The 15,577-nt window shown below is 40.4% G+C and overlaps 1 protein-coding gene across 1 annotated transcript in view; it reads right to left on the bottom strand.

Moving 5' to 3' along the window:
• Nucleotides 1–15,429, bottom strand: part of SLC24A4 (solute carrier family 24 member 4) — a 107,486-nt gene extending 92,057 nt beyond the window's left edge. Inside the window, exons 1-2 of the mRNA XM_009280788.1 lie at nucleotides 15,273–15,429; nucleotides 12,821–12,931 (exon numbers count right to left, since the gene is read on the bottom strand). Of these exons, the coding sequence (XP_009279063.1) occupies nucleotides 12,821–12,931; nucleotides 15,273–15,429 (268 nt within the window). The remainder of the gene's footprint in view (nucleotides 1–12,820; nucleotides 12,932–15,272) is intronic.
• Nucleotides 15,430–15,577: the final 148 nt, after the last annotated feature.

Genomic DNA, 15,577 nt, shown 5'->3' with positions numbered 1-15,577 from the left:
ATCTTCGTCTTCTATGGAGAACAAGGCTTACTATTATAAAGATGCTTTTCATGTTCAGAGCCCAATCTAACTGGATAATATCTGTAGAAGGGATAAAGGAATCCAGACTCACCACCAGTGTTCAATTAATTTTTTACTCCCTGGGGAAAAAAAAAAAATATATTTTTTGTGGAGTGAAGGACTATAGGGGAAAATCACAAAGGGCAGTCACTGCTGCAGCCATAGCTACAATTGAGCTAGAATTGTACAGCCCTGTACATTTCATGTCAAGGCACAGAACTACTGAACACAACCTTCAGCTACTACATTCAAATAGTCATTAAAACAAAAGACAAACATTATCTGTAACTTACAAAAAGAGAAGCAAGATTTTGTTGCAAAAACTCCAAACAAGATGAATAAAAAACTCTCTCCACTTAGCACAGTGACTGAACTTAGTTTTCTATACAAAACAGATGATAATCTGTTTTTTCTAATAATGATGAAGATGTCAGTTTGAGGTCATGTCTGTAGGCACTCCAGAATCATGAGATATCACCCTCTACTACAGCCTGAGCACAGTGAGATGTCACAGGGCTAAGTGCCTTAGCACAGACAGGCACACAGCCAATGTTGTCCAACATAGCCATTTTCCACCCTACACTTTGCATACAGGAGGTCCTCATCTCTTCCACAAGTTATCAGATGTGCTGCCCCTCTCAGCTGAAAACCCTTTGGAGATGGACAGAATTGACCCACAGACCAGTTGGGCTCCTGTCAAAAAGTATCTGGCAGAGGTGCAATCTCTCTTCCTCAGAGCTGCACAGCAGTGCTCAACTCTAAGAGTCCAGTCTAGAGTCAGCAATGTGGTAGGACCCAAATATTTGGAATCAGTTACTGGATGGAAGGGAAGAATTTTAGTTGTGAAGATGAAAATTTTATTCATCAAGAAGCATATAGTACATGCATCACTATTACCATCCCATCTGCAATCTCATCCCAGAAGAACAGAAATGCTAGTGGCATGTGTATAGCATTCAACCCTGCAGGGGCTGGAATGGGGGAGAACACTGAATTTTGAAAGTGTCCAACAAAACCAAAAGATTCTGCAAATAATTTCATGCATTCCACCAAATCTGACCAATTTCAAAAGCCACTGTGCTTATAGAAACATAGTACTTTTTAAGACCTTGAAGTGCTTGAATGATCAGGGCAACTGTCCTTTTTCAATGTAACATCTCTCTTACCTGCACAAATTGGTCTTGTACCTACATCTATGGGTACAAACTGGTGAAACAGTTTCTAAGTAAAGAGAATTTCACAAGTAGTTATTTAGCAGAGACTTAATTATTCTTTAGCCAGTCTGCAATTTTTTCTTAAAAGCAAAATTTGAGTCCGGAGTGCAAAATGGATATCATGATTGTTTCATAAAGTTAGCAATACTCCTTTCAACGTAAGCAATTTGTGCTAGTTTTGCTACCTCCAAGACTACATGAAGAATAGTATTATTTCTACTGCCAAAACCCCCTAACACATTAGAAAATCAAACTCTGAGTTGGGTGGGACCGGACTCTGTGCTATGCAGAATATAACATTGAACCAAGTTGACTAATTTCCCTTTACCGGTCTGTTGTCTTTCAGAGAAAGCAGCCCAGCTCCAACCTTTAATTACCTAAGTAGTACTTACTAAACTTAGTTGCCCTGAATATCCACAGATTAAAGCAGTTCTGGAGATGATCCCAGATAGTCTTTCCAAGTAAGAACTCTCCCATCAGGTGCTGTTACTAATCAATCCTGGACAACCGAATAACTATAGTAAACCCATAGAGAATTAAAAAACGTAATTGATTAACTTCAAATCTGAAGTACTTGTTCCGCACTCAAAAGTCAGTTACAGCCAAGACAAAGCCTCCCCTCACTCCCCCCGCCCACCAATCAAATTAAAAAAACCCCAAATATTCAAAAACCTTTGAGTCAGGCACAAGCACAGGTTTGCTCACACATGAGAAAAATACTGCTGAACTCTTTCTTTCCTTTTTCAGCCTGGAAGCAACAAGAGGTGTTCATTTTATTCCTGCTATGGCAAAGGAATGTTGGTATTTTATACAGTCCCTCTCACACAGTGGTCCCAAAAAAAAAAAACATTCCCCAGTGGTAGAACCATCACGACAGCAGAGACCCACAACTTCCCTAGTCACAGTTTTTCATCTCCATTCTCTGTGGACAGCAGCTGGCCCACAGATGGGCCAGCCAGGCATCTCCTCACCCCCTTGTGGGAGCAACTAAAAAGATCTATATGTTCCAAGGTTCCTCCATTGGTCCTTCTCCCTCTAAGTGAAGGGGAAGGAGAAATTATAATTGCTCTGTAATGTAGCATTCAGCTACCTGGTATAACTGGCTGGAAGTGGTAACCACTTTACTTCCTAGAGGCAAGCTGGATACTTCGCTTGCCAACCTTTAAGTATCACCGTAAATCAAAAACATTCAGCATACTGAAGCAGTTCTGGGCATATCCTTATCCCATTTATACTAGTAACTAGTCTTGGTGCCTGATGTTAGGCTTTGTAAAAATATACAACAGGGGAAAAAACACCTCTGTTGTGAAAAGTTACATTTCTCATGAAAAAAGCAGAATAAAAGAGTCAAGTCATTATGAGCTGATCAGGAAGGAGAACAGAGAGGTGATGGTGGTAGCAGCAACAGCTCCAGGCTCAATGAACTTAGTATGGCTACAATTTATGATTAAGAGGGCAAAAAATGCAGCTTAGCTACTGACCCTCTCTGCAGACTTCGGGCAAGTCACTTTGCTTTTTTCAGTCTTCTTTTTCCTTTGCCTTGTCCATTTCCATTAGGCGCTGTTAGGGACTGTGACTGCATCTCATAACAAGGACGGACAACACTATAGCTCTATAGGGACCCTCCTCTTCTCCCTCCACCCTCAACTGCCGAAACCTCTGTGCACAACTGAAACAGGACTAATTAATATGCTAGCTCTGACTTCTTCCCTGTCTAGCCAATCCTGGCTAGCCGATCTCCTGAGAGCACCATGATACTCATGGCTCATGAAGTGAGATTCAAAAAAGGAGAGAATTATAATATTCCAGATAGTTTCTTTCACGTACTAATCTGCAAGGGGCTACATAAAAATAACAAGAAAAGGCAAATGGACATTGGAAACTCATCTCAAAGTTTCAGTGCAGGTAAAGGAGCAGACAAAGGCTAGCAGCAACAGGGAAGGGGAAGGCTTGTGAAACGCTTAAGAAGGTAAGAAAAAGCCTTACAATTTTAGGCAATAGTAGCCAAAGATCCTGTGGAGGAATTTAAAGAAGCATCACATAATCAGGCAAAGAATGCAACCTTCACAAAGGCATGAAAAGTATTTAAAGGAGAGAAGATTCTCACCAAAGAACTAAACTAGAAACAGCATCTTGGCATCTAGCAACAAATCTGTAGGGCAGAACCTCAGCTGCTGTAAACTGTCACAGCTGTAGTGACATAGTGGAGTTAAGGCAGTGTACACCAGCATGGATATGCTCCTAGAAGCACTAAAGAACAAAAGCCTCTCTCTTCAAGAGTCTATGTTTTGGGCTACAAACTCACAAAATTCAAAGCACATGCTGATTCACAGTAAATGAAAAAAAAAAACAACCCACCAAACCCAACTATTTTCCCCATTTCAGTCTCTTTGAACTTCTAAACATAAATTTCATCCATTTTAACTTTACCATTCCCAAAGTTTAAATGTTTCCCACCATCTGTGAATATTTACATCTTGCTATTCAAAGGTTTAAATACCTCTGTGCAATAGATCCAGTCATATTACCCCCAACCCACTGAACAAGTGAGTGCATCATATGCAGGGGAAAAATAATTCATCAGGTTTTGGCAATCTCTGAGAATAGTCCAACAAGCAAGTATGTATGGAAACTGAACAGGCAGAGTCTAAATTATCTTCTTGCTTGCAGGAAGGCACATTTGCCATTGTTACCCACTATGGGTAGAGAATGTCACTCTCAAGGTCGTTAATGCAGCACCTGTCATTAACATTAAACCATTAATTTAATGTTGCAAAAAAAGAAACAATTGAACAAGCACATATACATGTAGTCTGCGTTCTACCTGAAGTGTCTGCTCTGCTCTACTTCAACTTATCAGTAGAGTCCCAGAAGGAATGAATTTAACTCAGTTTCTAAGGCTGTTACATTTTCTATTATAATGTCGTCAATGTCTGTCAACTTCAAACCATCACTCTTTATTGCCAGAAGGTCTTGCCTTCCTGTAGAACAGGAGTGATGCCAGTTTAATTGTGAACAGGTTCATGGAATATTTTCAGCCTGCTAGGTGGATAACCACATCTATTCTGTAAAAAGTCATTGGTGTTAATGAATACAGTAATAGATATGTAAAATAAAATTTTGTAACTTCTGAGAAAATAATTTAATTATGAGGGTTCTTATCAGAAATATTAGTAGAACAAAGTTTAAAATTAATTTACCGTAATGAAATTGCATACTGTGCCTAAGTGTATTTTTAAATCAGTCATTTTGACCCTCAAAACAAACAGTGAGATTCAGAGAGACAGAGTTGAGGCTCAGGAGGGTCTGCTTTTGGTGAAGCTTTCTAAACTGCTTTATATCTAGATGGTGTCATTAGTACAAGCTCTGAAAATGTTCTTCATTGATACCCAATCCATGCTAAAAAAAAAAAAAGGTAAAAAATAAATAAAAAAATGGATATAAATTGTGAATGCTTCCAGTTTTACGTGCCAAACACAAGGCTAAAAGGTAGCCCTTTTGTAACTTAAGTCCTTTTTAGAGACTCCCTTTGCTTTTCATCCTAGATTCCTTGCCCAACCAAAACCAAACCTCTCACCGCATTTTGATTTTTCATACCTCTTATCACTTTCTCTGCTTACTACTTCCGAGGGCCTGCCTCCTTGCCCTGCTATTCCCAGGATTCTTCCATGGTTCATTAGCCAAATTCAGCCTCCTCCCACTCATGTCTTTGTGTCCCTTTCACCTATCCTCCAACTCCAGGCTCCATGACTGGATAATCTTAGTCTTTCTACCACCCAATTCCAACCCCCAAGTTTCTCCATCCCTCTTGCAGCTTCTGGTGACCGTTTTCTACCTCCAGGTGCTTTTCACAATCTACTTCCCTGAAGCCCAGTTCTGTGCTTGCCCAGTTTTGCCTGAATCCTCCACATTGGTAGTCCAAGTTATGGACTGATGAGACACTGAGAGCATGGAGATGAAGTAATGAATGCAGAGTTTTAACATCTATCAAACAATCCAGTACCTCATAAAGACTCTGTCCTAGGCCGACCCCAAGAGCATGGACTAATGCTCACAGACTGATTTACAATTCAACCCGCTTCCTACAACAGTAAAGTGAGGCAGGGTAACAATTGTGCATGATACAAAGCAAGACAGCAGTATTTTTTGTCTCAACTGCAGTGCATGGTGACATGTCACAGACAAGAAGGTAAAAAGCAAGGAGTGAAAATGAAATTGCCATGGATAAGGATGGGTAAATTTAAACACAGCTTTTATATCAACAGCACAATTTTCTGAGTGGAAAATGGAGCAGATTTCACACAAAAAGGTCTATCTGCGTGGTCATACTAGTGAAGAACAGATCTAAATACCCACACATTATGCCACATTAAGAGTGAGACAGTCAGCAATACCATGGAGATCTGCATGCCCAAGTCTCATTAACTTTGATTATGAAATCCCCAGTTCAGGATTTCAAATATGTCCCGAGTGAAGTGTAATTCATCTGGTTTCCATACCAGATCACAGGAAAACTCAGGTTGGATGGAACCTCAGGAGGTCATATTAGTCCAAATTTCTGGACTAATAAGTCATCTTTGCAGGAGTCTAGATCAGGACTGAGGTATCTGGATTTGATTCTTTGTTCTACCACGTATTTCCCCTTTGACCTCAGGTCACTAATTTACACAGCTGCTGTCTGTCTGCAGTCACAGAAAAAGAGATGTTGCATTATTACTACATTAACATTTGAGAAATGCTCTAGGTATTGTGGTTTGAAATATAGGTAATCAGACATCTAAATATTAGAGCTGGGCTAATACGGGAAACTTTAGATCTTAGCCTAGCACTCCAGAGCATTCAACCTGGGTATTTTGTTCCATTCAAAGAAAGTAAGGGCCTGTGTCCACAGATGTTAAATTTGGTTCTGAAGTTGCTACATTTTAGAAATTCTGATTTTTGTTTCAAGCCTGCTTCTTGGTTTCAGAGCAAAGACTTGGCATGTAAAAGTCCTTATCCACAGTGTGCTTCAACTGGACCAAAACCAACTGTAAATAAATCTGAGTCATATGAAATAAAGATTATATCAAGTAACTTATTAGGTTGGTTTAAGAATATACAGTAGTGTATTAAATATTATTTGAATATACAATAGTATATTAAATAGTATTTCTTTTTGTTTCATTTGCCCTTGTTTACTACATCTCTAAACGGCATTTTAGTCAGACACTTATTTACTGTGTGTTAAACTACTTCCTGCAAACTTGGCACCTAGACCTGGGGAAATGGATAAATTACCCTGGAGTTCATTTTCTGTTCTCAGCTCTCCAGGGGATGCCACTGTCAGGTTGAGCCAAAGCACAGAGAGATGTTTGTCTCATTTCTTTCTACTATTTTGGATGCCAGTATTAATACACTGCTGGAAAATGAACAGCTCAGAGAGAAGGTTGGTTATTTTTTAAATTCTAGCTTCAAACAAAGCACATTTCCTAAACCGGTTCACAAAAAAACAAACAAAACACTTTTTCCAATTAACTTCAATGACATCTACCTGCCAACCCTTTTAATATTCACATCAATAAGCCAGGCAAAGAGTGTCAGAAGTTCAACCTAAACCTAGGTATGAATTCTGGTTAGGAGACCTTGGGAGCCACACAAGAAAAACTTGCCATTAAATGTTTGTCATTTGCCCTCAACTAGTTCACTAAAAGTGGTTTTAAATTGTCACACATCTCCCCCTGGAAACAGAGACCATCCAAGTGAGATCACAATGAATAAAGTTCAGTGCTCAGCATCTACAGGGACAAGAGTAAGTCCAGAGACACTGGGGGGGTGGCGAACAACCCAAAACAAATAAAACCCCACAAGCATATGACAAGTAGCTACAGAAATAAGCTACATGCTAGTTGGTTAGTAAGTCTTTTCACTACATAAATATGTGCATCTGTGCATATACACACACACATATTTGCTGGACGCTGCACCTATATGTTATGTGAATACCATATGCATAAAGCAACTAAGAATTTTTTTTTTAAACCTTTCCTCATTTTCATTTCCTTTTAGACCAATGCAAGAATAGGATATTTAAGGCTGGTAAATTTCCTGGTCTTTGAGGGCATAAGACATTGGAGTAAAGAAACATTTTAAATCAAAATGTATGCACTATCAATAAATCTATCATACTACAACAGTTGCACATTTTCTATGCATCAAGGCAGAGAGCAAGTCTGACTAAAAAGCTAGTGGGGAATATTTGCAAATAACACAGTTATTGTCTGTATTATCTCAATGAGACCATGGTCTTTCTGTGCCAGGTACTGTATGAATGCATAGGAAGAGAACCTGCAGGTCGTGCTGAGCTTACCAATTTAGACTGTTCATGAAACAAAGGGTTACACTGAAATGATTAATACCACCTCCTTAAAAGTGGGGGTATAAGGCATTTATCCCTGCTACAAAATGGAATTTTGATCTAGGAAAGATCATGAGCACATTGTTTAAAAGAAAGACATATTATCACATTGTTTAAAAAGAATATACATCAGCACAAAATGACATATTCCACCAGCAACAGAAGTATGTTGAGACCAGCATTTATTACACAAAGTTTATGATCTTATATATTAAGGTGTCTATAAGGATTAAGAAAAAAAAGGATACATCAATGCAGCATATTGAGAATGATGCATTTAACTAAGCACTACATTTGTTAAACAAAATTGATGGAAATCAATGCTTCCTATAGCATCTTTACCACAAATGTACAAGAAATAGTTTTTTCTATCATTTTGGAAAATTACTTTGAAGAGTCAGTCCTGTCTCCTCCGGTCAGTGAGAACACCATCATTGATTTTTGTAGAAAAAGTAACAGGCTCTTGTACTCTCTATGGTATGTTAACAAAACTGTCTAAGACTTCTGTAGTTTCTCTACAATGCATCACATCCTACATGAGTCCCCAAGCTTATAACTAACAGTGTAAAATATACACAGACTTAATGGCTTTTGATCCTGACTCAGAACTCAGTTATACACATGCTGCTGGGAAACACACTTTATTTCACTGTAGAGGACTGATTCTTTCTCTCTCACTGCAAGAACAGAAAGCGTTGCTACAATGTGCCTTTTAATTCTAAAGTAAAAAGGCAGCATGGCTCAGAAAGAAATGCTAACCCCTGCCTTTCCCCCAACCCCAATTCATCTTTATCTACGGATAACAATGGGAGGAGCGCACTTGAACCAAATCACCAGCTATTTAAAATCAATGTAGCTCATGAACTGTCCACGGTTGACAAACAGCTGGACAGAAAACCCCACCGACTCTCAATTTCAAGGCAGCTCACTTGACTAGTGTCAGAAGACTAACAGAAATATATTCCAATACATTTTTAATTCACAGCAAGCAGTTTAAATATTCTCTGTACTGTATACAGAGATTACTTGAAAACATTCACAACAGAAAGGAGTCCAGATCAGTTGCTTTAACAGCCTAACACAACCCAGTGGAGTCACACGGTTAGAAACATCGCACTACCCAGTCACCCGAGCTTGTAATTGCTCTGGAAACATTACTCAGAGTTCTGGAGGACATGGAGTCATGGGAACATTTTGAAACAAGAGGCGAGCCATTGGAGCAGAGAAGCTATAAATCAGACTTGCTGGGCAGATGGTACTGCAAGCTAGCACGCTGATGGCAGATGGAAGTGAGAGCTTGGATAAGGCAAAAAAATTGGTTGCAAACTAATGAGACCTGTTAAGATGCTAGAGACAACTACTCTCCCTTTCTGATCTCTCTGCCTTGAGTGAGGGTCAGATCAACCCCTCCTCCCACAGAAATTTACCCAAGAAAAGTTTTCAGAGCCATAAAGAAAAGGTAGTTTGGTTTCCCTCAAAGAGGGATACCCACAGCAGTCATCCAGAGAGTTACTCAATACGAAATAAGCGTAAGATTCATAATTCAAAAATCCCATCTCTCTCTACCATCCCAGGCCCTCCAGCCTGGCTCCAGGACAATATAAAGACCTGTATCTTTTCATGGCAGAGGAGCTTCCAACAAAGGGGAAGTTTCAAGCCAGGAAGGATCTTTAATGGAAAAATGCTACACAACACGTTAACTTTGGTGAGAATTTGGTCTTTGTCCAGACTAGAACTGAGGTTGGTTTGGTGCTCACAAATGCTCCACCTCCTTTCTGCAGCTGACCTACAGTTCCTTTGCTGCTGTTATGGGATAGATAGTATGTATTAACTCCTTATGACTGCAGAATAGTTACTATCAGAAAAAATGTGTAGCGCCTCTTAAGATATTCATGAATATCAGTCCCTCTAACCTCCAAATGTTAGAAAAACCTTTCTCCTCTAGTTTTTATATATATATACACACACACACACACATATATTTTCCTTTGTCAGAGCTTCAGGGTTCTTTTTTAAAGCTGCATTGCCAAGACTTCAAAGTTTTTTCTGTTCTGATACAATAGCCCCAGAAGCATAAATAATGTTTCCAGAAGAACACAATACAAAATGATCTACTTCAGTAAATGAGACAATCTCAGACAGTGTAGGCTATGTGAGCTGCTACCAGATAGCAGCTTCCACAAGCTTCTAACATTACTTCTAGAAGCTTATGGAGTTTTTCTCCCAAGATGTATTGCCAAGGGTGAGCCCCTTCATCACTGTCATGAACTGCAAGGATCTCATGGACTTACAAACTTCTATAGCTGCAATTTCTGACAACTGGGGATTTTTTTTTTATTTGCATGTAAGAAAGAAAAGGGGGTGAAGTGGTAAATAAATTAACTTTGTTGAAAGCCTTTGGGAAAAGGGAAGTAAAGCTGCAGACTTGTGTGGGAAGCTAATAAAGAGGGAGCACAGCAATAGCAGTGCAATGACACAAAGGATTAACAGGCTCTCAGCAATAACTTGCATTTCCCAAGGTATTATGAAGTTCTTGTATCCTAAACACACATAGAAAAACATCCACATAACATAAGAAAACTGCTATATACCATATACACACCCATGCATTTGTAGGGCCCCTAGTGCTTAAGGCAGATACAGAAATAACATAGGTAAGAATAACTACTTCTCATAAAGGAGCCTACAGAGAGCACTGTATTCATACAACACGCATACATATTAACTATCTGTTCTTAAGATTAAAAAAAAAAGACCAGAAAAAGTCCAGCCATTTAAAGTGTTTGACAGCACATTCCTGAGATTTTCATTACATTGGGATAAGCACATGACTGAAAGCTTGCACATTCCAACTGAAAATCCACACACTCTCACCAATTTTCTATGCAGTCTTGATCAAGTCTCTTGACCTTCCCTGGGACTGCTTTCTCCAGATGTAGTCATGGTGTTACACAAGCTACACTCCCATGGAGATGAGCTATGCTACTTGCTCCTTTTTGATAGGTTTTAGGTCATTGTACCTTCTTCTCATTATAGGGCAAATCTCAATCTCTGGCTACCAGACAAGAATGGGAAATAAAGAAAAGAAAGCGGCCCTCATCAGAGTATCAACCCACCCCCCCCCCCCCCCCAAAACAATCATGGGTTCTTACAGACCCATTCCCGTCCAACAAACATCAATTTCAGATATTTTCAGACGCTCCCTTTATTTGCAGCTATCTTACATCTAGCCACTCTTGCAGCATCTAAATCCCCCCTTCAGCTGCAGAAGATACACAGAGATAAGCTGTACATAACTGCAGAATAACAGGAAGTGACTAAAAAATGCTACAATTGCAATCCTGTGACATATTTGATCTGTAAATCTGTGTTCTAACAGAAGAAAAACCTTTAAAAAGAAAGGCTGATTCCAGCACTGTGACTACAAATTATTAATTTAATGCAAGTCTCATGATATTTTTCTTAAAACCTCAGCATCCTGAGGCATATTTGGGCCTCTCTTGTGTCCAGCTCTTGTGGTTACAGAGAAAAGTGCACTTCAACGACCTGAATTTCAGAAAGCACATCAAAATGACCCGACTGCATTTATTTATTCCAATTGTTCTTAAACTAATCTTACAGTTTTAGAGGAATGGAGGGAGCTGAGCTATTTGTTCTAAACATCTGGAGAAGTCAGCATTGCTCCTGGTATTGCAATTTACACATAAGCACACGTTTTCCCTTGGCAATTTTATCATATCATTGTAAAAAAGTTCTCATTCATACTAAATGGAAATCCTCATCAAGAACTTTGATGGGCATCTTTCTGATCCAGCTTCTACGATTTTGTGGCCTTTGTTGGCTTGGCTCCAAGTGTACTGCCAAGTATGTGTTCAGACATGATCACACTGATGCATCCACGTATGTGGAGAAAAATGAAAGAGGGGTGGGAAAGAATAATATTTTCTGACTATTCATCAAGAATTATTAAATGTTTCCAAAGGTCATTTTTGTCTTCTTTCTTGTCTGTGAACAATTTTGACAGACAAATCAACAGCACCATAAGGTTACAGATGCTGACAACAGCAAACTAACCCATGAAGTTCTTAACAGAAGCACAGAGAAGCTCTTGGACATCAAGATGATACAGTTAAAGCTTTTGGACCCACATACTTTGCGCAGTGTTCTTCCACTCCTCCCTCAGAAGTGCATAAGCACAGTACTGATCCTCAGTCTATACAACAGGTGCCTCAGCATTACAACAAACATGTAATTTGGTGGGGGGTGGGGGGGCGGGGGAGTACTGCTCCAAACTCTTCTAGTGTCTGGGGCTGACAGTATCCCAGAACTCATGCTGTCACTGTTTGCAATAAGGCACAGACTCTGCTGTCATCAAAGAGTTGATCAAAGAGTCATATTTAAAAAAAAAAAAAAAAATTCTGAACTTTAAATTAATTTGGCTAGTGCCGTTGGCAAAACGTCTCGTCTCCCACACACCGTAAACCACAGAGAGGCAAGGAGAGAGAGAAAGGAAATACACACTGGAAAGACAGATGGGAAGATTAAAGCATTGTGGACTAACACTGATATTAAAATGCGTCATCTATCCCTGCCCTCAATCAATTATTATCGCCTGGCCAGGATAGATATCCTGAAGTAAAATGGACTCCAGGGTTTCCATATTACTTACCTCATCATCCCCCTCCACACAACAAAATTCCTACTCTGAATACATAACCATTAAACTAGCAAAACATGATTAAATGTATAATGGTAATGAACACAAATTACTGTGCTCAGATGGTATCTCAAACACTGCATGTTTAGCTACCCATAGTTTCAAGAAGAGTATGCCTCATTACCAGTGCAATACACAGCATCAGGTAGATAGGAATAATCACCAAAAGAAACAAAATTAGAGAAATCAAATTGTCAGCACAAGTCTCATAATGACCCCAAAACATTCTTATATCCGAACATTAACTTTTACCTTTGATAGATAAAGTCATGGCACTATATAGCACAATAAACCTTATTTCTACACAGAACAGTCCTGCTTTTTTTGTTTGACACTTTTATGTTTACCCTAACATATCACTGCAGCTTGGTCATGACAGCACTACGCAATACATCTCAAAAGCTTACAAGACATCACAAAGTTTTCCCATCTTACCAGGCTCTGTACAGTTCTTTTCTTCATGTGTCCCATTAGGTGATGCCATCAACCTTCTATTCCTCCATGTTTCTGACAAAATGCGTCTGTCTGCAATAGTTGATTCTCGGCCTATATTAAATAGAAAGAGGTTATGCCCGTTGTCACTAGTTTTTTCCTGCATCATCTTAACTGGACTATACGCCCCCACTAGCGAAGAGCATGGACAGACCATGAGTATGTGAATGCAGCAAAATTGAGGTGTGACTGGGGCACATGCCAACATACGTATGTTAGGTGCTCCTAGCTACAAAGGGTGAAACTAGCTATGAAGGTGCAGCATCAGAGCTGTTAGCATGTTCCGGCTATGACCCACAGCTAGAATACCTGGCTGTGACCCACAACGGGAAAATATTCTGCAGCAAGCAAATGCTGAAGCCTGCACCTGTGAAACTCAACACTTAGCAGTTCCTATGGATGAAACCGGCCCAGCTATGCTGACATGAGCAACAATCACACTTCCATTTAGTCATCTGCACTTGCACATATTACATTACTGATTTCTCAGAAAAATAAAAATGCATAGGTACATGTTCCAGTTACATTTTGGTTTATTCTGAGTCTAGGGGCTGATCTTTTCAGTGTTGGGTATACTTGATAATATCAATCTCTGCATAACTTGTCAAAGAAAATGGAAAATAACTGTACTGCGAATCCCCACAAGTCTTAAGAAAAAACAAACTTCTTGAGAAGTCAATGGAGCTTTTGCCTAAACTCGCATTCCAGAAGCATTCTCAATGGAACTTGCTGAATAGAGTACAGAAGGACCACTTGTGATAATGCAGGGTATGCAATTATAATAATCAAAGGAAGAATAGAACCTCTTAATTAAATCACTTCCATCTCAACCTTATCCAATTCAAATGAACATATTATAATAACAAAAATTCTTCCACGGCTGATCTTAGAGTTTATATTCAGTCATCATGTAATGCTTGTGCTTTGTTACAGTGACTCTTGCAAAAAAATCTAGCTTGGAAGTTAGCTTGGCTAGAGTATTTGCTAAAATACTCTGATGCCACAATTATAAGAAACATAGAGAACAGATGGTCAGTGTTTATGGATACAATATACTGTAAATTAGCCAGCTGAAAAAAACCTACCTGATGCAGCATACCATCAAAAATTAGGTTATGAGGGATTAGTTGATAACCCAGGAGATTAAAAACTTTCATTAGTCATGACATTTTTCATGTAAACCTAAAAAAGTTCTGGAAAACTGTTATCTGCAACAAAAAAAACCCCTCAAACTATGTAAACATAATCATATCCCAATTACTGGTTTGTGAAAGCAAGTAAGTTTATGAAAATAAATAGCTGGTGCAAGGCGGGGGCAAGCATAAGCATGACAAACAGTTCTAAATAAAGAAAGCAATGGTATACTCTAAAACCACAATTAAAAAAAAGTTGAAAGTTCTAAGATGAGCAATATGCTAATATGGTCTAGGACACTGAATTCTTATATATCTAGGATGGCAACAAGCTATCCATGATATATCTCAAACAATGCAGGCAATAATTTAAGCACAAGAGCACTAGGAAGTATGACAAGTTCCACCAGATTTTTGTTCCCTAAAGCACACATTTTAACTTCAGCTTTAATTTAAGCAGATGACCCATCCTGATTCTGCTGAAATCTGATTTTCTTATATTAAATGTGGATGTAGGATCTGGGCTTAGTTTGATTCTATTCTTAAATCCTCAAGGACTGTTGGCAGTCCTACCTAGAGACCCATGTGCTGTCCCAGCAACCTTAGACTTCGTATCTGAGGGATGCAAAGCATACTGCAGGAAGATGGCCTGAAGCTGCACACTTACAGCCCAAACTGTGCCAGCAGGTGGGGAAAAAAAAATGAATGGGAATGATATAATTAATTATAAATGCATCAGTTTACCAACACGGCACTTGTACAAAGGATGCAACAGACTCTCTGTAAAACATTAGATTAGCACTGTTCCTTGCCTAAAATACAGAATTTTCTGTTAAATCCACACTGTAATTTGGGGGAGGGAGGGAAATGATGGAGAAAAGAAGCAGTTGTAGCTGATGCAGGTTTACAACCTAAGGATAAAAATGAAAGGTGGCCCGAAGTTGCAGAGGGGACCACAAGCGGCTGGAGAGGATTCAGCTCTGATACAGCGGCAGGGGGGGAAACTACTTCAGGGCCGTTCCCCGGCACGCAGCTGCCCCATGTCTCCCCTTCGATTCGCGACCTGAAGCCCTCCGAGAGGCACGGCGGGCCGTCGCCGCGGCGGGCTCGGTGCTGGGAAGCCCTTGGCCACCGGGCGCCATCGACGCCGCTGCCTCCCCTCCCCGGGGCTGCTGCCACGCACCTGGCCGTCGCGGGGGTTTCTCTTGAGGAACGCGCGCTGCTCCCCCACCTCCGCCGCCCCCCCCGCCACAGTCACTCACCCAGTCTGGAGAGCAGGCTGGACATGCACCAGACGAAGAAGAGGATGGCGCAGATGAAGCCCAGCTGCTGCGGCAGCATCTCCCGCCTCTTGCGAACTTTCCTCAGCACAAGCAGCATGGTCTTCGGGGAGGCGAGCGGCGTCTCGTCCAGCTCCATCGGAGCAAGCGCGGGCGCCGAGGGGGCGGCCAGCAGGTCGGTCGGAGAGCGGGGATCACTCCCGGAGGCTTCCCGCAGACGGCTCCATGTCCGGCGGGCTGCAGCGCGGAGAGAAGCCGATGCCTAAGGCCTCAGGTCGGCGGCGGGG

Source organism: Aptenodytes forsteri, unplaced genomic scaffold (assembly GCF_000699145.1).
Source record: "Aptenodytes forsteri isolate BGI_AS27 unplaced genomic scaffold, ASM69914v1 Scaffold193, whole genome shotgun sequence".
NCBI classification, from domain to species: Eukaryota; Metazoa; Chordata; class Aves; order Sphenisciformes; family Spheniscidae; genus Aptenodytes; species Aptenodytes forsteri.
This window is presented reverse-complemented; position numbering and strand designations above follow the sequence as displayed.